Below are 20912 nucleotides of genomic sequence, written 5' to 3'. Positions count from 1 at the left end.
TAGCATTAGCTTTTCAGCTAGCTCTTGACAAGAAAATACAGAACAGATATGTGTCTCTGCCATAGTTTGTGGTAATTACAGCTACTTTTTACATTAACGAAATTCAAACAGGTTGACATTTATGGAAAGATAATAGTTACCACCAGAACTTGGGACTTAGCACTTGTTAGCCCCTCTTAATGCTAAACTGGGTTAGCAAGCATTAGCGTCTCAGCTAACTTTAGGCAGGAACACCTTAACCATAATTTCCGAACTGTTCCTATCATCAAAATAATATAATAACAATTACAGATATTACTAATACTGTCCTGAATTCCTAATGCTGCCATGTTTACAAGGCTAGATGTTGCTAGCCAAATGTTATTAGTCTACTCTACCTTAACCCTGACTTGTTCTTTTTATGTTGCAGTATATTTCTTCTTCACTTGAATCATTTTTGTAGTGCATGCATGATGTCAGCTGATAAAACAAGGTTTACTGCGGCCATCTTTAGCTATTTGCACTCTTGTCCTCAATCACCTGAAAATGATTGTTCTCCTCAGGCTAAAGAACAGGCGACTGGGCTCAATATATTCTCATTGTTCAAGCATTTCCCCAGAGTGGCACAGATACAGGGACGGAAAAATCACCATGTTAGCTGAAGGATGCCACATCTGCCATCAGGCAGCCCCCCCGTCTTTATTTTACTTCCGTCTTTCAGTCAGGCTCATTTCAAAGTCATCTGAGACCTTGAGGAGGAAAAGTACACTGTGTTTTGTTTTCTATATAAAAATATGTTGTGCAGAGACATTCATACAAACATGGCTGCCAGCAAAAACACAGGTAAATAATCCAGGCGTCTCTCTGTCCCCATGAGGAGCCAGACACCTTAAAACTTCCCAAAGACAAGAGAGTGGTCCTCGCTCTTCACTGCTTCTCTGCGTTACAACTAAATCTGACATTATTCTAATTAATGAGACGAGTTCATTACAGCTCTCGGGGGTTAATGTGTTGTCCTGCAGCAGATTAGTGAAGGGATTTCAGTGTTGCTGGAGCATCCTAATTAGATCACAGTGGGTGCTGCCTACTTAAATAGATGGAATAATGAAAGTCGTCACTCTTCTCAGCAGCAACTTGATTATTGTGCCGTAATCTCTGCTCATAAAAAAAGTCTCCGCATTCACCTGGAACAGGACACCAGTGAAATGAATTCAATTATATGTATCAATAAAACCTTTCTCCGAAAGTTTCTCTCTGGTCCTGGTGGTGAGAATCAGTGGGACAACACTGCCATCTAATTAACGGTGATGGTACTGCAGTGGGTTGGAGCAAGCCTTCCTTCACACACAAATAAAACAGGGTGGAAGTATGAGTGATTTCACTAAAACAAAGTTGTTTGACAGAAAAAATTGCAAATCAGTATTTTCAGACGGATTGTATCATATTAAACAAGTATATTACTAAAGAAAAAATATTCTTTTATTGCTTTTTCTTTTTTCCCCAAGCAGAAATAATGCATGTTATTTACATTTAGTAAAAAAAAACTGTTTTGTCACCCAAAGCTTCCCAAAGGAAGTATTTTGATGAGTATATCATTCAACAGTAAATTTGCATTAATCAATAACTTAGTATTGATATATATGTAATGTAAAAAAAACATAGATTATGGTGTCGAATCCACACAAACTAACTGTTATGGAATGACTTGGTGTCTTTTAGCTCATTGTTTTGGTTCATACTCAGCAGTCTCATCACATTTATGAATTGGAATATCTCCATTTCCTCAGCATGTCTTAAATAATGACTGCAGCCCTGAGCATGCAGTAAGTCTTCTTACAAATTCACAGCCTTGTTTTGTGTAATTGTATCAAAAGCATTTGGCAGCTAAGCATTTGATTTGTTCACAATTCCAAACAGTAATTCTATTGTTGTGTCTGATTTCTTTATTTAGCCTGCTTGGCTGTATGACATTGCACAAATCCAAAATATCACTCCAGTCTTTTTTGTTTTGTTGTATTTGCCTCACATTAATCCCACTGCCTTCAAACTGTTTTCATCCTTTTCCATTAAGCTGCTAAAATAACCTAATCTCCGTCGCTCGTCCCATCCCGCCCACTCACTCACTTATTATTGTTCAAACCCACACTCATCTTGTGCTTTTGTGGTGTTTTCTAAGTGGGGAATATTGAGATTGGCATATTACACTACAACACCAGGCACCCTGAGTGACTGTGATTATGATGCACAGGCTGTTGTCTTTGAGATAGGCAGAAGAAGAAGAAGAAGAGGAGGAGGAGGATTATGAGACTAATTCCCTTCTAACTTTTTCCCTCATTAATCTCTGTGGAGGGATACGAGATTCTTTAAATGCTAATGTGCAATAAAGATGTCAGCAATGACATTTTACAGTGTCTGCACAGATGTGAACAAAGTTTGTGGCTTATTGTGGAAGAACTTTTTCTCTTTACTCGCACTTGTCTCACATGCTAATGTGAAGAGTTCAGAGAGGATGGTAACATACATTTTGGACCAAGGTCGAATGCAACAGGCTCCTCTAGTCTTCATAAAAAACTTAAAGGATGATAGTTGAAAGTTCAAATACATCAAATCAAAGTGATCCAAATAAATCAATCTTTAATTCAAATATTAATATTTACAGGAAATGAGCGGCGGTCACGAGAATAACTTTATTAATCCTCACAGGGAAATTACGCACTGAGAGAAATGCATCTTCACTTGTCAACACAGCAAATGTTGATGGACAAAAAGAAAATTTTGAATTTCCTTCAGAGCACCCATTCATCAAAGAAAGAAAAAAAGTGCCTAATCTAATAATTTACTTTCAGTCCGTACAATCCCTTTATATGTGGAATTAAGTGTCCACGATGTCGAAAATGAAATGTACTTCCTGTTCCAAGGACAACTCATTCTCTGAAAATCCCTTCAGAAGGGATATGATTGCTTCACCACACTTCAGCGGTCATTCTAGTCAACCTGTTATGCTGACCAAGGACCTGCTGCTGCCACTTATAGGAGGACGTGACGACACTAAAGGTTTGCATAATATCGATCTTTGTTCATGTAATCTCTGTAGGCGAACTTGGCATCCTCCTTGCTGTGAGGGATACGTCCGAAAGGTGCATGGTCATTGAAACACGAGTCAAAGACCTCGTCGACTATTTTCTCTGCCTCCTCTCGGCTGATTTTGCGCACTGCCAGGATGGAGCGCAAGGCTCGGCCTCTGACGCACTCCTGTCCAAGGAGAACAGGGATGAGGATTTAGAATGAGGCCACAGACTAAAAACTGAGTCATATTCAGCTGTGCAAAAAATACCTGGTGATGCTCCTTTAAACCAAAGTTTAATCTGGATACTTCATTGATAAAGGAGCAGTCTCCACTGAGGTTAGCCGCCCGGATCTGAAACAGACACAAACATGTATATTAATTAATATTTCCTGACAGATAATAGATTATTCTTTAGCTCCATTTAAACATTCCAACAACAGGTAGTTGACATACGTGACAGATTATAACTTACCTCAGAACAAGCCAGGTGTCTGAGGTTGTTGAACCAGTCCACATGTGCCCGGCAGTGGTCAAAAGAGTGGATGAGCTCGTGTGTGACCACTCGATTCATGTGGGACTGTTGGTGGATGTTGTTCTGACACAAAACAATCTGGAGACAAAATATCATCAGCTGCTGATAAGCCAGGTTCTGATGATACAGCTCAATCTGTTGTATACGTTTTATTGACTTTCTCACGCTCTCACCTGAGAAGAAGCTGCATCGAAGCCACCGCTGACCGTTCCACTGCAGTCTTCACACGAGAAATGCCGCTCTTTAAAAACTTTGCTGTGTTAAGCCACAAAGGTAAAGCAATTGCACAGATGTTGTAATTAAAATGGCGAATTTAAATGAATGTATCAGTAAAATCCTCAAAACACAAGCTCAGATTTTAGGTTTAATGTAAACTTAAGAATGCAAAAGTTTTTGAAACAATTGTTAAGTATTGCAGGTTATTTTCTATACATTTGCAGCTTGTTTTCAACTTGCATCAGCTTTACTAATAGCAATGTTTGGTCCTAAGAGGAAGGGTAAATGTAGGTATTTTATTTTGAAACACGTACCATCCTGAATTCTTCATGGCACCGAGGAGGAGTTTGGCATACGGACCTAAAGCACAGAGACCACTACAGATGACCACAGTTAGCAATAAACGTCAGGCTCAAAGCTGGCAGAATTAGCTAATGCTAAGTGCTACTACCTACACTATGACAATGCACAAGCATTTACATCACAAATACAGCTGACACAAACATCTCGTTAAAATTAAGCTAGCAACTGCTCATTGCTACGGTGGCATTCCCTTTAAAAGGCTAAATTAGCTAGCAGTATTACTCACTGGTTTCCATTGCGAAGTGTAACATGGCCTGACACTTATGCTGGAAAGTGAAAAATGTTTTCGTGAATACACTTTTCTTGTACTCTCCCTGGTTTCTCTCAGGAAATAAGTCGTACCCACATTCCTCTTCTTGTTTAGTCTGGTCCATCGTATAATTTGGAAATGTTCGCATAAGTTCCACTGGTTAGCTACCACTAGCTAGCAGGAGAGGTCATCACTCTGACACCCGAGGCTCCGACACATGCGCGGTAGCTCATGAAGCAATTGTTTCGAACCACTGTGCCGAGGCTTGCTTCGGTCACGTGACTAGTGACGTTTGAAGCAGTTGAGTGCTTCGAACGACATACGAGTCATGTGATTGGTTCGGGTTGTGAATCGCTTGGTGGGACCGAGTGTGTTCAGGGATAGGACATCCTTGGCAATCAATGTAGTTATGTCAATATATAGTTATAGATCAATCAGTTAGATAGTGAAATATATTAGCTACATTGATACATTTAGCAGTTTGATTAAAGCAATCAAACTCTTGAGATTCTTTAAATATGAGTTAAAAATATTACTTACATGCAAACGATTCACAATTATTTTTATTATTTATATCTAAGAATTCCATAGCATTAAACGCAGTTAATCGCAATTCGTCATTGTGTACATTTTAGTAAAAGACAAGTTATTGATCACGTTTCTCTTGCATAGGCGAAACTCTTTGTTTGTGTGTGTGTGTGCGTGTGTGTGTGTGTGTGGAGGACCCCTCGCTGATTCGTATATCTTAAGTTTCGAACCCGGACCCTCTCGCACCCAAACCGACAATGATACCCCTACTTTCAGTACAACTGAAAGTTTAATGTATTTTATTGTCAGCCTGAAACCATTCAACCATGTAGTGTAGTCGAACGAGACTGTGCATGGCGATTCAAATCCCAAACAATCCATTAACCAATAACACACACCGCAATTCATTTTATTCACCACTAGATGTCCTACTCGAGCACCGTGTCATTGAAGCTTTGAGTAATGAACATTTTTCTTGAATAATGTGTCGAAGCTTCAACAAAGCCTCGGAAACCCTATCACTAGTAATCACCGCTGTTTGTTTGGTAGATCACGTGGTACCATAGGTTAAAGGTAAAGTACTCGATTTTTTTTTCAAATTTCTTTTTTTAATGGTGTGTGACAATCTTATACAAACGTTGGTAAATAACATTACTTTGACGTAAAATAACAATAGTTAAATATATAGTTTTTCAAAGCGGTTTTACAGACAGGTATACAGCAAAGATAGTCTATTGAAAATATGCAGAAAAGTAGTTTACTCATCGTAGGTTTGTGGACCACAATTTAAATTACTAATACTGTCCTGAATTCCTAATGCTGCCATGTGTACAAGGCTAGACGTTGCTAGCCAAATGTTATTAGCCTACTGTACCTTAACCCTGACTTGTTCTATATATGTTGCAGTCCATTTCTTCTTCACTTGAATCTTTTTTCTAGTGCATGCATGATGTCGGCTGATAAAACAAGGTTTACTGTGGCCATCTTTAGCTAGACGTGACGACACTAAAGGTTTGCATAATATCGATCTTTGTTCATGTAATCTCTGTAGGCGAACTTGGCATCCTCCTTGCTGTGAGGGATACGTCCGAAAGGTGCATGGTCATTGAAACACGAGTCGAAGACCTCGTCGACTATTTTCTCTGCCTCCTCTCGGCTGATTTTGCGCACTGCCAGGATGGAGCGCAAGGCTCGGCCTCTAACGCACTCCTGTCCAAGGAGAACAGGGATGAGGATTTAGAATGAGGCCACAGACTAAAAACTGAGTCACATTCAGCTCTGCAAAAAATACCTGGTGATGCTCCTTTAAACCAAAGTTTAATCTGGATACTTCATTGATAAAGGAGCAGTCTCCACTGAGGTTAGCTGCCCGGATCTGAAACAGACACAAACGTGTATATTAATTAATATTTCCTGACAGATAATAGATTATTCTTTAGCTCCATTAAAACATTCCAACAACAGGTAGTTGACATACGTGACAGATTATAACTTACCTCAGAACAAGCCAGGTGTCTGAGGTTGTTGAACCAGTCCACATGTGCCCGGCAGTGGTCAAAAGAGTGGATGAGCTCGTGTGTGACCACTCGATTCATGTGGGACTGTTGGTGGATGTTGTTCTGACACAAAACAATCTGGAAACAAAATATCATCAGCTGCTGATAAGCCAGGTTCTGATGATACAGCTCAATCTGTTGTATACGTTTTATTGACTTTCTCACGCTCTCACCTGAGAAGAAGCTGCATCGAAGCCACCGCTGACCGTTCCACTGCAGTCTTCACAAGAGAAATGCCGCTCTTTAAAAACTTTGCTGTGTTAAGCCACAAAGGTAAAGCAATTGCACAGATGTTGTAATTAAAATGGCGAATTTAAATGAATGTATCTGTAAAATCCTCAAAACACAAGCTCAGATTTTAGGTTTAATGTAAACTTAAGAATGCAAAAGTTTCTGAAACAATTGTTAAGTATTGCAGGTTATTTTCTATACATTTGCAGCTGGTTTTCAACTTGCATCAGCTTTACTAATAGCAATGTTTGGTCCTAAGAGGAAGGGTAAATGTAGGTATTTTATTTTGAAACACGTACCATCCTGAATTCTTCATGGCACCGAGGAGGAGTTTGGCATACGGACCTAAAGCACAGAGACCACTACAGATGACCACAGTTAGCAATAAACGTCAGGCTCAAAGCTGGCAGAATTAGCTAATGCTAAGTGCTACTACCCACACTGACAATGCACAAGCATTTACATCACAAATACATCTGACACAAACATCTCGTTAAAATTAAGCTAGCAACTGCTCATTGCTACGGTGGCATTCCCTTTAAAAGGCTAAATTAGCTAGCAGTATTACTCACTGGTTTCCATTGCGAAGTGTAACATGGCCTGACACTTATGCTGGAAAGTGAAAAATGTTTTCGTGAATACACTTTTCTTGTACTCTCCCTGGTTTCTCTCAGGAAATAAGTCGTACCCATATTCCTCTTCTTGTTTAGTCTGGTCCATCGTATAAACTGTCTACAATTTGGAAATGTTCGCATAAGTTCCACTGGTTAGCTACCACTAGCTAGCAGGAGAGGTCATCCCTAAGGGGCGGTCCTCTGACACCCGAGGCTCCGACACATGCGCGGTAGCTCATGAAGCAATTGTTTCGAACCACTGTGCCGAGGCTTGCTTCGGTCACGTGACTAGTGACGTTTGAAGCAGTTGAGTGCTTCGAACGACATACGAGTCATGTGATTGGTTCGGGTTGTGAATCGCTTGGTGGGACCGAGTGTGTTCAGGGATAGGACATCCTTAGCAATCAATGTAGTTATGTCAATATATAGTTATAGATCAATCAGTTAGATAGTGAAATAGTTAGATTAGCTACATTGATACATTTAGCAGTTTGATTAAAGCAATCAAACTCTTGAGATTCTTTAAATACGAGTTAAAATATTACTTACATACAAACGATTCACAATTATTTTTATTTATATCTAAGAATTCCATAGCATTAAACGCAGTTAATCGCAATTCGTCATTGTGTACATTTTAGTAAAAGACAAGTTATTGATCACGTTTCTCTTGCATAAGTGTGTGTGTGTGTGTGTGTGGAGGACCCCTCGCTGATTCGCATATCATAAGTTCCGAACCCGGACCCTCTCGCACCCAAACCGACAATGATATCCCTATACCATTTTAATCGGATTATGTATCCACTTCAAATGTAACTTTGTATAACAATTTTGTGCAGTACAACTGAAAGTTTATTGTCAGCCTGAAACCATTCAACCATGTAGTGTAGTCGAACGAGACTGTGCATGGCGATTCAAATCCCAAACAATCCATTAACCAATAACACACACCGCAATTCATTTTATTCACCACTAGATGTCCTTCTCGAGCACCGTGTCATTGAAGCTTTGAGTAATTAACCTTTTTCTTGAATCATGTGTCGAAGCTTCAACAAAGCCTCGGAAACCCTATCACTAGTCATCACCGCTGTTTGTTTGGTAGATCACGTGGTACCATAGGTTAAAGGTAAAGTACTCGATTTTTTTTCAAGTTTCTTTTTTTTGTGATGTGTGTGATTGACAATCGTATACAAACTGGTAAATACCATTACTTTAACGTAAAATAACAATAGTTAAATATACAGTTTTTTAAAGCGGTTTTACAGACAGGTATACAGCAAAGATAGTCTATTGAGAATATGCAGTATCTCTCTCTCATCGTAGGTTTGTGGACCACAATTTAACTACCCGTACTTCGTGCCAAAAAAATAGTCAACAATAGTTTGTGTTGTGTAAATTAATTTAGGTAATTTTAGCAGGAAATTACAAGCTGCAAATCTGTGTAGTATGTGCCTATGAAGAATTATGAAGAAATACGCGTTCTCCGCTTTGGGGTAGTGATCGGCTTGTCACATTGACGATCTTTGATTACCTCCGCCAGCAGAGTACGTAGCGCAAAGGCTGCTGGTACTCGGCCGTCATGGCTGCGAACGTAAACAGAAAACTGTGAACAACGAGACTTTTGTTGTAGTGTAGAGTCACGCTAAGTGCAACTAACTAACTGTCCACTCAAGAAAAGGCGACAGGTATTTTACTGGGTTAAGCTAAGTACAGACTGCTTTCCATTTACTTTGTCCTCTAAACTTGTGGCGCTTTTGCTAGCAAGCTAGCTGCTAGCCGCAAAAGCGTGACAGCGTGTTTCTCGTGTTTTCCTCTTAGTTACTTTACAGACTCGAAAACACAAAGCAACGACAAATGATGAGAACTTTTCCCAAACAAATGTCTATTTCACAGGAAGTGCGGTAGCATGTCCGGGGCAAACAAAGCAGTTGAGTTGCAGCTTCAGATGCGGCAAAATGCGGAAGATTTGCACAGTTTCATGAGAGAACTGGAGAGCTGGGAGGCGGACATAAAAAAGAAGGATGAGGAGCTGAGGACAGGACAAGTTCAGGACGTTCCGGTATGTCCTTTCTGTAAACACTCATACATCCCAGCAGCAAGTGATGGTACTTTTAGCAACTGATTTGATCTCCTGTGTTGTAGAAAAAGCTCCCATCTGTGCGCAACAAAGACTACAAAACAAAGATGAGGGACAGAAAGAAGAAGAAGAAGGAAGAGGAGGCACTTACTGGGGATGGTTACACTAAATCAGAAGAGCCGAAACAAGCATCAAGAATAAAAGGATATGACTATCAGTCATGGGACAAGTTTGATGTGGTAATGCTTTATGCTTTATTTTTTTTTATATTGTAAAACATTAACAGTGGCAGCAAAAAGCAGTCTACTATTTATTTTTCTGCTGGCAGGACAAGGCTCTGGAAGAAATGGATAAGGAGGAATGTCCTGCAGATTCGAATGAATCAGACTCAGAGGAAGTTGCAGTCGATCAGAAGAAAGCGTTGGATGAGAAGAAGAAGGTGCTGGATAACAATACTTAAAAAATAGAGTGGTTAAGGGAAGTTAAGTAAACTGTACTTTGTTTTTCAGGGTAATGATTTTTTCAGAGATGGGAAATATGACGACGCCATTGAATGTTACACCAGAGGGATGGGTGCAGATCCTTACAACCCTGTGCTTCCCACAAACAGAGCTACCGCCTTTTTCAGGCTCAAAAAGTGAGCTGCACATATCATGTAGCTGCTGCTGTATTGTGCTTGAAAGGCTTTTTAAAGTGGATGTTTAAGCAATGAAAATGTTTTCTTTCCCTCTAAATGAACAAGTGTTTGTCCTGTGCAGGTATGCTGTGGCAGAGTCTGACTGCAACCTGGCCATCGCTCTGGACAGCAACTACTTTAAGGCGTATGCACGGAGAGGAGCAGCTCGGTTTGCGCTGAAGAAATATGAATCTGCTTTAGAAGGTGAGAAGAAAAAGAGCGCAGTGTGTTTTTACGTGAGTGCGCTGATGACCGTAACAATGTGCTTCTGAACAGATTACGAGATGGTTCTCAAGCTTGATCCCGGAAATGTGGAAGCACAGAACGAAATGAAGAAAATCAAAGAGGTGAGTGCACAGAGACTATTATGAATCTGCTCGATGTCCCCAGTCTTGGCTTCTGCTGACATTGTGGCTGGTTCAGGTTCTTGGACATCAGGCCCCCACTGTTACGAGTGGAGACACACATCCAGGAGAGATTTCCCAGGTCGACCCTGATCAGCAGAGACTCCTGGAGGAGCAGCAGAGGAAACAGGAGGCAGTGGTTCAGAAAGACAGAGTAAGCTGTCATGTTGTTTAACAATTAATATTCAAACTGTGTTTATTTAAATTTTAAGTAATAATGGCTTATTGTGTTTCAGGGGAATGCTTATTTCAAAGAAGGGAAGTATGAAGCAGCTGTAGAGTGCTACAGCAGAGGCATGGAGGCTGACAACATGAACGTCCTTCTGCCTGCCAACAGAGCCATGGCCTACCTCAAGCTGGAGAGGTAAGCAAGTCAGAAAATAATTTGAGATGTAATTCTGTTGTCATGTGTTTCAAACAGACACCCTCCCTACTGCAGGTTTACGGAGGCAGAGGAGGATTGCACCAAAGCCATTTCCCTAGACAACACTTACTCCAAGGCATTCGCGCGCAGAGGAACAGCCAGAGTGGCATTAGGAAAACTGGAAGAGGCCAAACAAGGTGCTTCACATGAAAACACTGTCCTTCAGTCTGTCTGATATGTGGAGCTCATTTTCATCTTTACCTTTTGATGTGTGTCACAGACTTTGAGCAGCTGTTGAAACTGGAACCAGGGAACAAGCAGGCCCTGAATGAACTCCAGAAACTCCAGATTGTATGTTTCAAGATACAGACAATAGAGCCCCGCTAATGAGATGCTTGAAGAAGGTTCCCTAGATGCAAACGTGACTTTCTCAGTTTAATGTCCCTTGTTAGGATTCAAGCTCCAGTGGTGTTCTTCAGACAGAGGACGGCTCTCACAGAAGAACAGTGCAGCCAATAGACAAACCGGCTCATCTACGTTCAACTGTGAGTTCTTAAGACCTTACATCCTTTAACATTCTTTGTCCAGCAGGTGGCACAAAAGGCATTTCTGACAGCTCTTGTTATCTTTACTAGAACTCGAAAGTATTAGTCTGTTTTTTCTTTTTCTTGCTCAGAAACCTCTGAGGAGGATTGACATCGAGGAGATCAGTGGAGAGGTAACAGTGCCTGAGGCAGAATCAGCTGGGTCCAAGCCCTTTATCCAGGAAATGCTGAGGGAGGCTGACAGCCCCTCTCCACTCTCCACATCGCCTAGCGCTAAGATGATCAAGATCGAGGAGATAGCAGACGTGCCCACCCTCACACCTGAGCAGTAAGTGACCCTCCTCTATCAGTTTTGCTGTTTAATTATTACCTCTGCTAGTTACAATTGTTTTGCTTTTGTTCACCAGACAGACTAACCAACCAGTACAACAGGATGAGAGGTCTCCCTCTGATATGTCACGCACACCCTCGACAGTAACAGACCTGCCTCCACCGCCCGCCCACAGCTTTCAGCTGGAGGCCGACCTCCGCAAGGTCAAAAACCAGCCTGAAAGGATTTACAGATATTTGAGGGTGAGCTTCATGTACTTTTATTGCTGAACTTCCTGTGTAACATTTTGTTAATTTAAGAATGGCTCTGATAGGAAATCTTACATTTGTTTTTATTTTTAGCAAATTAAGCCTGAGGTGTACACCAAGCTCTTACACAACTCACTTGAACCTGACGTCCTCAATCAGATCCTGAGGACCCTGCGTGACTTCTACATAAAGTAAGTCCTTTGTGGACCTGGAGTTGTTTTGTTATAATCCAGCATATCTAAAAACATACAGAAAGACTCTGTGGTAGTATGTTGTATGTCAAGATACCTTTTTTTGTCCAGGAATGAAGCACCTGCCGTCACACTGGAGGTCCTCAGCAGTCTAGCAAGCGTGAGGCGCTTTGACATGGCTGTTATGTTCATGTCGTCCACAGAGAAGAACAGTACGTTCTCGTCTCTTCTTGATGTGCTACTCATTTCATTTTCCTTTTTTCCACCTACAAGTACCAGCATATCAATTATCCTCATGTCTTATGCTTCTGTTCCTTCAGTGCTCAAAGAACTGTTTGAATTCCTTCAGCAAGCGGATGTGGACACATCATCTGTCACGAACTTACAGAAGAAGTACGGTGTGTGATGCTTTTAAGGCAAATGTGCAACCATAACAGAATAAAGTATTACGATGAATTTGTTTTTTTAATAAACTGTCATTCAGTTCTCTTTGGGGCTACTGTGCAATGGCCTTTCACCTGGGAATGATCTTCCACTGGCTACACTGTAAACTCCAGTGTACAAACGTTTGTTCTTGAAAGTAACAAGACAGAAATCCAAAGTTGTTTTTGCTTATAGTACAGTTAGGTCTAGATGAGTACTCTGAGTGTTCGACCTATTCCTAAACCTGACATTACATGGGCTAAACAACAGTAAACAAAACTATAAATAAAGTTGTATTTTGTATATGTTGGCTGTTTGCAGGAGCTCATTTTTATTAAGCATTACATCATGATAGATTCTTGTTCATCAAATTCAAGCACACACTTTTTTATATCTAATCTCGTCCAGGGTCGAAAAGAGGGCAGAACATGTCCCAGCATGCATTGTGTTAAAGGCACTCCACTCCACTCAGCTGACAGTTCTATCACGGTGAGAGAGCACAGTGTGTGAGCAAAGGTCCCGTGTACATGTACGAGAAGCAAAGGTGTAGCGTATTAAGTGTAAATGTCAACACTATCTTTTGAAATGCTTACAGAAACAGTCTTACAAATCTCTTTTAAACTATATATCAAAGATGATGACGTCTAATGTGCACTCTCCCTCGTGCACACCCTCTGCAAACAGGACTCAACCCACTGTCAACATGTCAGACTGATGCATGTGAAGTGTGAGATTACTGGTTGCTGTTCCATTCTTCATTTACAGAAGCTAGAAGGACACAAACATAAAGAAGAGAAATTATTTTGGGGATGGCTAAAAATTTATAACTTGTTATTATAAAAAGAAGAAGAAGAAGAAAATTAAACTAAGATAAAAGTGTGTCAATAACAACCTCACCTGTCTGATTAAAGTGTGAAGGCAACAGAGAGGATGAAGGCTAACAGCAGCAACGCTGTAGTTCTTTCAGGACGAGCGGACAGGCTGCGATCAGACCCTGAACACAAGAACACAGCTGATCTACCTGTTGTGTGCAGTGTTTATGCAGTGTATCGTTACTGATTTAAGTGGATGATCCACTCACAGCTCAACCACACTGCCCCTCACACTCTAACTGTCCACAGATGACACATAGACTGTAAAAGGTAGTGACAACCAGCCATTAGTGCAGCCTGCTAGTCAGCTGTTTCTTTGGAATAGACCCTTGTTAGCTCCTTGTTTGTAGCCCTTCTGCTGAGCTAAGCTCATTATTTCCAGATTGCACTCCACACATACAGATACAAGAACTTCTTTAAAGGTTATTTAAAGCTAATCATCAGGTGCTGTAGATAATTTCATTAATTGAATTTCAATAAAAAAAGGTGTACTCTCCCAAAAAAGCCCCCTATTAATAAACTCTTGACTTACATATGTTTTGTGTAGCACTGACAAACAGCCCCGACACACTATTGGTGGCTTTGCAGATGAGAATTCTGGCATTGACCACCTCCTGAGGAGTGACCGAGATTGTGTCCCCTTGACCAAGAATCCACGGGCCCTTATCTGTCTGCCAGCTGTAGCTACAAGATGGCCGGCAGTAGGCGTTGCAGCTGTAAGTGTGGTTCATCGAGCCAGTGATGGAAACATTGGAAGGTCCAGCTAAGAGGAGACAAACGTGATGTCATCAGTACTCGTTTCGAAGGTTGGTGTGCAGAATGTTTACTTCCAGTTTTAAATACAATCTCATACCCAACACCTGCAGTCGCTTTTGTGCTGTAGCATTCAGCCCTTTATCATTTGTGACGGTGCATGTCACGTTTAAGGCCTCCAACCAGGTGCTTACAGTGAAGGCTAGCACATTGCCTTGACCTTTGGCCTCCAGTTCATCCAGAGACATGGAGTAGGTGCATGCAGCGCAGCTAGAAACACACTCAACGCTGCTGGGCACTCCCACAGTCACATAGTCCGGACCAAGAACTGCCACATTAAGTCCACCTTAAATCATGACAGTCAGCACTATGATTTAGAGGTGTTCACATTTCTGTAAGTCGATCCAATAATCATTATAAAACTTGTTTGATTAAAGCACTCACGGTTATCTGGATTAGTGTGCCCGCCATGTGAAGACAGAACTGGCTGAAGGCCTGACAGGCAGTGAAAACACTTTAGCATCTACAACGTACCATGATGCATAGACGTTTACCAGAATAAATAATAACTGAAACCTGCTCTGCTCAAATAAATGAGGAGGTTATTTTATAAATCAGCAAACTCTATCTGATGATGAAAACCATGTGATGGTAGCACCTAAATATCCATTGTGAGATTAACATTAGCATCGTTACAGCAGGCCTAAGATTTTGAAAAAGGACACCTAACACTGGATATTAAAAATCACAATCTTGAGTAAATAAAGCCAGTTTAATAAACAGCCCGCTATATTTGTATTATCCTGGTTTTACCTGCCAGAAAAAGCAGCAGCAAAGCTCTGCAGAGGTTTGCGTGTCCTCTCTTGTGTTGGGATGTACAGGTGTTATCCATTGCCCTGAAAGAAGCTGAAGTGAACGTTCACCAGGAAACACACAAGTGGCACAGCCTGGTCAGTCAACACCAGCGGGCAAACAGCTCTTATCAGTGAGACAAAAGAAATCTGCCTTCTTAGTCACTAATGGAAAATCCATTGCTTTTAAATGACAGCAGACTGTGACCCAGAAGGTCCCTCAAGGTGAATGTGCAGATTCCCTCCAGCTACAAACAGCTTATTTAGACTCGTAGATCAGTTATACAGAAGCTCGGCTCACAGAGCAGCAGTGTGTGTGTGTGTCTGTGTTTGGCCTTCAGGCTCAGAGCCAGCCTGAGGGAGTGTTGTGGAGGTTGTAGGATGGTGTTTAGAGACTAGCCTGAAAAGGAAATATCACAGGTTTCATCACTATAAAAGGAACATGCCTCTGAAAAAGCAGCATTTCATGTATTTTATTATGCTGTCCATGGATGATGGACACAATGATCTGACACATACACCTTACTGAACAAATCAGATTTATTTAAAGAAAAGACTGACAAACTAATCCATTTAGGCTACATAAAATACAAACAAAAGAAGAATATTTCAGGTTGAAGTGTGCAGTTTTGTTTGTGTGTGTGTGTGCGCTTAAAGTGACGTCTCCTTGGAGTCCCTGGGTGGCCTGAAGGTCAGTATCTCTGTGAATGTGTGGCCTGTGCAAACACAAATATAAGAAGATCATGCATTAGCTGAAGTACATATTCAACATTCTCAGATAGATCAGAGCCTCAGCGACCTCCTCTGGCAAACAGGAAGTACTGGAACTCCTTTTACTCCATCTTCTGTCTGTCTTACGTTTCCACTGGTCCAGCGGCAGGTCTGTGTTGTCCATGGTCTGATCGTACAGCAGCGCCTCAGTCTCCTCCTCCGTGTCTCTGAACTCACTGAAAAAAGGGAGGTCGAGCGCCTCCGAAGCCGTTACCCTTTGCTCTGGATCAAGAAGCAGCATCTTTTCTAGGATACACACCGCTGCAGGGTGTGGAGATAGCAGCATCAGTACAGCAGGTACGGAATTTAAACAAAGCAACAAGAGACGTGATCACTTACCATTTGAGCTAGCTTTGGAGAAAATGGAGTGCAAATCTTTATTTGGCACTTTTGGTAGGTTTCTGATGTAGTTTCTGGCCTGCAGAGTGTAGAGAAACAAGGTCATGTGCTGCATGTAGAAACCTTGGTTCGTAACAGGTAATGACTTACATCTTGGCTCTGAAGTTTCATGACAAAGTCAGCTGTTGGTGTTCCTGTTATCTTCATGATTTCTCTCAGTTGGTCCAAATCTGACAGCAGCCATGGTTAAGGATTATCTGTTACCAATCAACTATCCTTTCTGACACTGCAGGCATGGCTGACTCATCATTCATTTAAATAGTTATTGTGCTAGATGGTGTTAACGTGACCAAGTGGCCTATAACAGGCTGGATCACTCAAGGATACGATCACTCCCTTTGAACAGCGGTTTTCCCAGCAGCATCTCTGCCATGATACAACCTGCCGACCAGATATCCACTGCAACACAAAGCAAAACATCATCTTTCTTTGACACTTCTGCCAGAGTCAAGATTAATAAAGTATACTCATAATAAATACAAAAATGAATTAAAAAAAAACAAATATATGACATAAAATCAGAGTCTTACCAGTCTGTGTGTAGTGCATCCAGTTGAGGATAACCTCAGGAGCTCTGTACCAGCGCGTCACCACATAGCCTGTCATTTCCGCATCAGCCTGCCTCGCCAGGCCAAAGTCCAGGATCTATAAAAAAAACTATAGCTTGAGATGTGTAAATGTAAAAAAAAATCAAGGTGACTTTTAATAAAAGCTGACATACCTTTAGCTCACAGTCTGGGTTAATGGCTAAATTTCCAGGTTTAAGGTCCTGCAGGAACAGAAATACAAAAACACATGTTTCCCCTGAACGCTCCAGCCTTTAGCAATAGCTAGCGAGAGTGTTGACACGATATATGCTATCGTTTAAAAAATTCTCTATGAGTAAGATGCAAATCCAAACACATAGTAAAGCTCCCTGTGTGGGAATCTGGATGAATGAGATTAAAAAGAGAAAGAAGGCCCACCCCACCCCCAAACCTCACGGCCTGAGGGGTCAAAGGTTACGTACCCTGTGGATAATCCCTGCAGAGTGGATGTACTGTGGAGAGAAGCAGGCGACGTCAGCTCGCTGAAACACGCTTTACAAAGTCATCACAACATCATGTGTTCCTTCACCTTGAGTCCCTTCAGCATCTGGTAGACGAGAAACTGCACCCTGTCCTCCGACAACCTCTCCAGCTTCATCAGCTTGCCGAGGTCGGTGCCCATGAACGGCATCACCAGGTAACTGAGGAGGTGGAGAGAGAGAGAGAGTGTGGTGTAGTGTGATCAAAACTAATGAAGAGGTTCTGCTTCAGTAATCTAGGAAAGCAGAGGAAACTCACAAATCACGTAATCGATCCAGTGAGATTTCAGCCGTGAAAACATCTAGCAGCCCAATTACCTGACGAGAGCCAATCAGGAGAAAATAAAGGCCAAATTAGAATCTGGCTGCAGTATTAACTCTTTCTTTTATTTCCATTTCAGCTTACATTTTCGTGCTTCATGTGTTTGAGGAGCCGCAGCTCTCTGTAGGCCCTCTTGGCAAAGAGTTTGGACTGGAAGGGACGATGAAGTTTCTTGAGGGCCACCTGTGTCCCTGTCCGGCGGTCCCACGCTGAACTGAGATGCACACACACACACACACACACACGCACGCACACGCACGCACATATTAAACCTCTGGTTAGAATGAGTGTTACACCCGTGTCTTTCCTGCTATGAGGAGTCACATGTCTGGGGGGGCTTTGTGATCGGAGACAAAGTAATGGTGCATTCTGTGCACTTAACTTGGGGTCTTTGACTTCCAATAACAATGAGACTGGGGGGGGGGGGTGTTCTTTGTTGACCCTCATCCTCCACACATCACAATGCAAAGAGGGGCCCTGCAGAGCCAGCTGTCCAGGGCCCACTGACCAGCACATCCCAGTGAAATGGATGGAGTTTTAAAAGTAAAACAACTTGGAGATAAAGAAAAACTAAAAGCAGGAACTCCATACAGTCCGTTAAGGGTTAAGTGGAATGTGGGTTCAGATTGCAGTAAACCACTTTTACAGTATTTGTTGGCTTTTGATAATTCTGCAACGTCCTCTCTTAAAAGACGCGTAAAAACTTACCACACAGTCCCATAGGCTCCTGTTCCGACCTGCTTCAAATCCCGGTACCTCTCCGGTACCTCCCACACGGTCCTGTTTACCTCCTGCCGGTAGAATCCCGTCCTGGAGCGCACAGCCATACCCCTACCGACGAGTCGCGGCTGAGATCAGGTTAATGCCTCCACTCCGTTCTCTCATCTGAAGACAAAAAACACAACAACTGTTTTTTCCAGTGCGCAGGACGCGCGGTCTGTCCCAACGGCGCAGAGTCTGCTGCTGCGTAAAATTCCTCCAGATGGACCACTTGTGTGCGCCTCGCAGGGTCGCCGGTCACACCCCCAACACACACACATTGTTAATCGTGGACCCTGGTCGCCCAGGGCAGTCTATGGGTGTGACTACAATTTGTGTGTGTGTGTGTGGGGACGAGGTGGACTCCTTAATTCCTCCCCCTCAAGACAATCAGGAGATCCGGCAATGGGTCTCCTACCGGATTTCGGTTTTACAGTTGCTGGGGGACCTATGCCTCGAAAAGGAGAGACTATCTACCCGGATAATCTATACTTTGGAGGATAAGCCTTGGCTAATTGACCTGCTCCTACCTGCGTATGAGGAAATGGAGAGGTTCCCCACGCCAGTGGCCCCAATGCTTCCCCCCTGGTTCACCCAGCCTGTATTCAAACCAGCCGGTCCATCCCTGTCTGTTCCTGCTCCGGCTCCAGCTGCAGTCTCCGTCTCCTCATCCCCTGACCCTGTCGAGGTTTACCCCTCGTCCTCAACGGAGGCAGTTGGATTACCGTCCTCATGGGTTTCTACAGCAGCTGGTAGTCTGACATCTTCATGTCCACCAGTTCACTCCTCCCTGTCTGTTTCTGCTCCAGCTGAATTCTCCGCCACCTCTTCCCCTGACCCTGTTGAGGCTCCCTCCTCGTCTTCAGCGGAGCCAGCTGGACTCCCTTCCCCGCCTGTCCCAGTGTCAGCTGGTGGGCTGACGTCTACGCCATGGCCAGCTGAACTCCTCCCGTTAGTTCCTGTGCCAGCCGGTGATCCTGAGCCTTCTATGGAGCCGGTTGGGTCTACACTGTGTGTTCCTGTGTCAACTGGTGATCCGACATCCTCGCCATTACCAGCATCTCCTGCATCTCCAGCCTTGGTCTCCGTCTCCTCATCTCCTGATCCCACGGGGGCTCGCCCCCCAATCTCTATGGAGCCAACTGGACTTCCTCCTTCGTGGGTTTCTGCAGAGGTTGGTAGCCTCACATCTTCGCCCGCGCCAGCTGTTCCAGTTCCTGCTCCAGCTGCTGTCTCTGCCTCCTTATCCCCTTGCCCTGCCGAGGCTCACCCCTCGTCTTCAGCGGAGCCAGCTGGACTCCCCTCACGTATTCCTGCGCCAGCTGATGGTCTGATGCCTGCTCGTCCCTCCCTGTCTGTTCCAGTTCCTGCTATGGCCCCCGCCTCCTCTTTCCCTGAGCCCACTAGGGCTCTCCCCCCATCGTCTGCGGAGCCAGCTAAACCCCCTTCCTCATGTGTTCCTGCTCCTGAGCTAGCTGGTGGACCAGAGGCTAGCCTGATGCTGTTTGGACTCCACGTGTCACCACCTGTTTCAGAGGCTACCAGTGCTGCCTTGAGTGGAGTTCCTGCTGAGGTACTGGAGTTTGTATATCTTGGGACAGTGGTGGCTCTGACTGTAACTCTGGGGATTGCCAGTTTGGATTATGGGGGGGCTCCATCACAGCCACTATGGGCTGCCTGCTCAGACTCTGGGGAACCTTCTCACTTCAATCCTGATGGACCCTCTGTTCTGGTGACCTGCCCTGACCCTGGTGTTCCACCGCTCCCGAGTTGCAGACCCGACGCCGGTGGCCCTTCGCCTCTGGCCTCCAGTGCCGTTGCTGGTGGTCCTCCCTCGTCCCTGGTTTCCTGTCCGGACCCCGGAGGGTCCTCGTCCCTGGTTTCCTGTCCGGACCCTGGAGGGTCTTCGGTTCTGGTTTCCTGTCCGGACCCCGGAGGGTCCTCGTCCCTGGTTTCCTGTCCGGACCCCGGAGGGTCCTCGTCCCTGGTTTCCTGTCCGGACCCTGGAGGGTCTTCGGTTCTGGTTTCCTGTCCGGACCCTGGAGGGTCCTCGGCTCTGGTCTCCTGCCTGGACCCTGGAGGGTCCTCCTCCTCTCTGCCGGCCTTCTGCCCTGACCCTGGTGGGCCAGCCTCCTCGTCTCTGCCGGCCTTCTGCCCTGACCCTGGAGGGCCAGCCTCCTCGTCTCTGCCGGCCTTCTGCCCTGACCCTGGAGGGCCAGCCTCCTCGTCTCCACTGGTCTTCTGCCCGGACCCAGGAGGGTCTGCTGCCTCGTCTTCGCTGGTGTTCTGCCCGGACCCTGGAGGGTCCGCGTCTCCATCGCTGGTGGTCTTCCGCCCGGACCCTGGAGGGTCCGCATCTCCATCGCTGGTGGTCTTCCGCCCGGACCCAGGAGGGTCCGCATCTCCATCGCTGGTGGTCTTCCGCCCGGACCCAGGAGGGTCCGCGTCTCCATCTCTGGTGGTCTTCCGCCCGGACCCCGGAGGGTTCAGATCTCTGTCCCTGCTGGTCTTTCGCCCGGACCCT

At 44.0% G+C, this 20912-nt stretch overlaps 5 protein-coding genes across 14 annotated transcripts; 1 reads left to right on the top strand and 4 right to left on the bottom strand.

Moving 5' to 3' along the window:
* Nucleotides 1-2596: 2596 nt before the first annotated feature.
* Nucleotides 2597-4673, bottom strand: LOC114430105 (mitochondrial inner membrane protease ATP23 homolog). 7 transcript variants are annotated; one of them, XM_028398551.1, is made up of 7 exons: nt 4500-4672; nt 4384-4423; nt 4109-4154; nt 3752-3833; nt 3519-3656; nt 3314-3397; nt 2597-3231 (listed from the first exon to the last, which is right to left on the bottom strand). In XM_028398551.1, exons 1-7 carry the CDS (start codon nt 4503-4505, stop codon nt 3028-3030), a joined length of 600 nt encoding a protein of 199 aa, XP_028254352.1. In that variant the 5' UTR covers nt 4506-4672; the 3' UTR covers nt 2597-3027. The 7 variants fall into 7 exon arrangements, with proteins under 7 accessions (XP_028254352.1, XP_028254353.1, XP_028254356.1 ...); XM_028398552.1 differs by having other exon boundaries at nt 4504-4671; XM_028398555.1 differs by having other exon boundaries at nt 4109-4171; nt 4500-4670.
* Nucleotides 4674-5527: 854 nt separating this feature from the next.
* LOC114431674 (mitochondrial inner membrane protease ATP23 homolog) lies at nt 5528-7565 on the bottom strand. Of its 4 annotated transcripts, XM_028399252.1 has the most exons (7): nt 7411-7540; nt 7295-7334; nt 7022-7067; nt 6665-6746; nt 6432-6569; nt 6227-6310; nt 5528-6144 (listed from the first exon to the last, which is right to left on the bottom strand). In XM_028399252.1, the coding sequence occupies exons 2-7, from the start codon at nt 7317-7319 to the stop codon at nt 5941-5943; spliced, it is 579 nt and encodes a 192-aa protein (XP_028255053.1). In that variant the 5' UTR covers nt 7320-7334; nt 7411-7540; the 3' UTR covers nt 5528-5940. The 4 variants fall into 4 exon arrangements, with proteins under 4 accessions (XP_028255053.1, XP_028255052.1, XP_028255054.1 ...); XM_028399251.1 differs by lacking the exon at nt 7295-7334; XM_028399253.1 differs by having other exon boundaries at nt 7022-7084; nt 7295-7434.
* Nucleotides 7566-8864: 1299 nt separating this feature from the next.
* On the top strand, nt 8865-12661 carry rpap3 (RNA polymerase II associated protein 3). Its single transcript, XM_028399249.1, has 17 exons — nt 8865-9021; nt 9230-9395; nt 9479-9652; nt 9742-9852; nt 9923-10050; nt 10172-10293; nt 10366-10436; nt 10513-10647; nt 10730-10857; nt 10933-11054; nt 11138-11208; nt 11310-11402; nt 11534-11730; nt 11810-11975; nt 12075-12172; nt 12284-12384; nt 12493-12661. The coding sequence occupies exons 2-17, from the start codon at nt 9243-9245 to the stop codon at nt 12576-12578; spliced, it is 1956 nt and encodes a 651-aa protein (XP_028255050.1). The 5' UTR covers nt 8865-9021; nt 9230-9242; the 3' UTR covers nt 12579-12661.
* A 122-nt stretch (nt 12662-12783) lies between these two features.
* LOC114431675 (uncharacterized) lies at nt 12784-15180 on the bottom strand. Its single transcript, XM_028399254.1, has 6 exons — nt 15034-15180; nt 14665-14715; nt 14321-14566; nt 14000-14230; nt 13493-13589; nt 12784-13363 (listed from the first exon to the last, which is right to left on the bottom strand). The coding sequence occupies exons 1-5, from the start codon at nt 15110-15112 to the stop codon at nt 13501-13503; spliced, it is 696 nt and encodes a 231-aa protein (XP_028255055.1). The 5' UTR covers nt 15113-15180; the 3' UTR covers nt 12784-13363; nt 13493-13500.
* Nucleotides 15181-15700: 520 nt separating this feature from the next.
* mapk12b (mitogen-activated protein kinase 12b) lies at nt 15701-18602 on the bottom strand. Its single transcript, XM_028431071.1, has 12 exons — nt 18338-18602; nt 17714-17843; nt 17567-17625; nt 17358-17469; nt 17251-17280; nt 16963-17010; nt 16772-16886; nt 16569-16640; nt 16332-16411; nt 16182-16260; nt 15930-16103; nt 15701-15787 (listed from the first exon to the last, which is right to left on the bottom strand). Exons 1-12 carry the CDS (start codon nt 18454-18456, stop codon nt 15723-15725), a joined length of 1083 nt encoding a protein of 360 aa, XP_028286872.1. The 5' UTR covers nt 18457-18602; the 3' UTR covers nt 15701-15722.
* Between the last annotated feature and the right edge of the window lie 2310 nt (nt 18603-20912).

The sequence above is a fragment of the Parambassis ranga genome, chromosome 2 (genome assembly GCF_900634625.1).
Source record: "Parambassis ranga chromosome 2, fParRan2.1, whole genome shotgun sequence".
Taxonomy (NCBI): Eukaryota; Metazoa; Chordata; class Actinopteri; family Ambassidae; genus Parambassis; species Parambassis ranga.
Note: the sequence above shows the minus strand (reverse complement) of the source record. Positions and strands in the feature narration are given on the sequence as shown.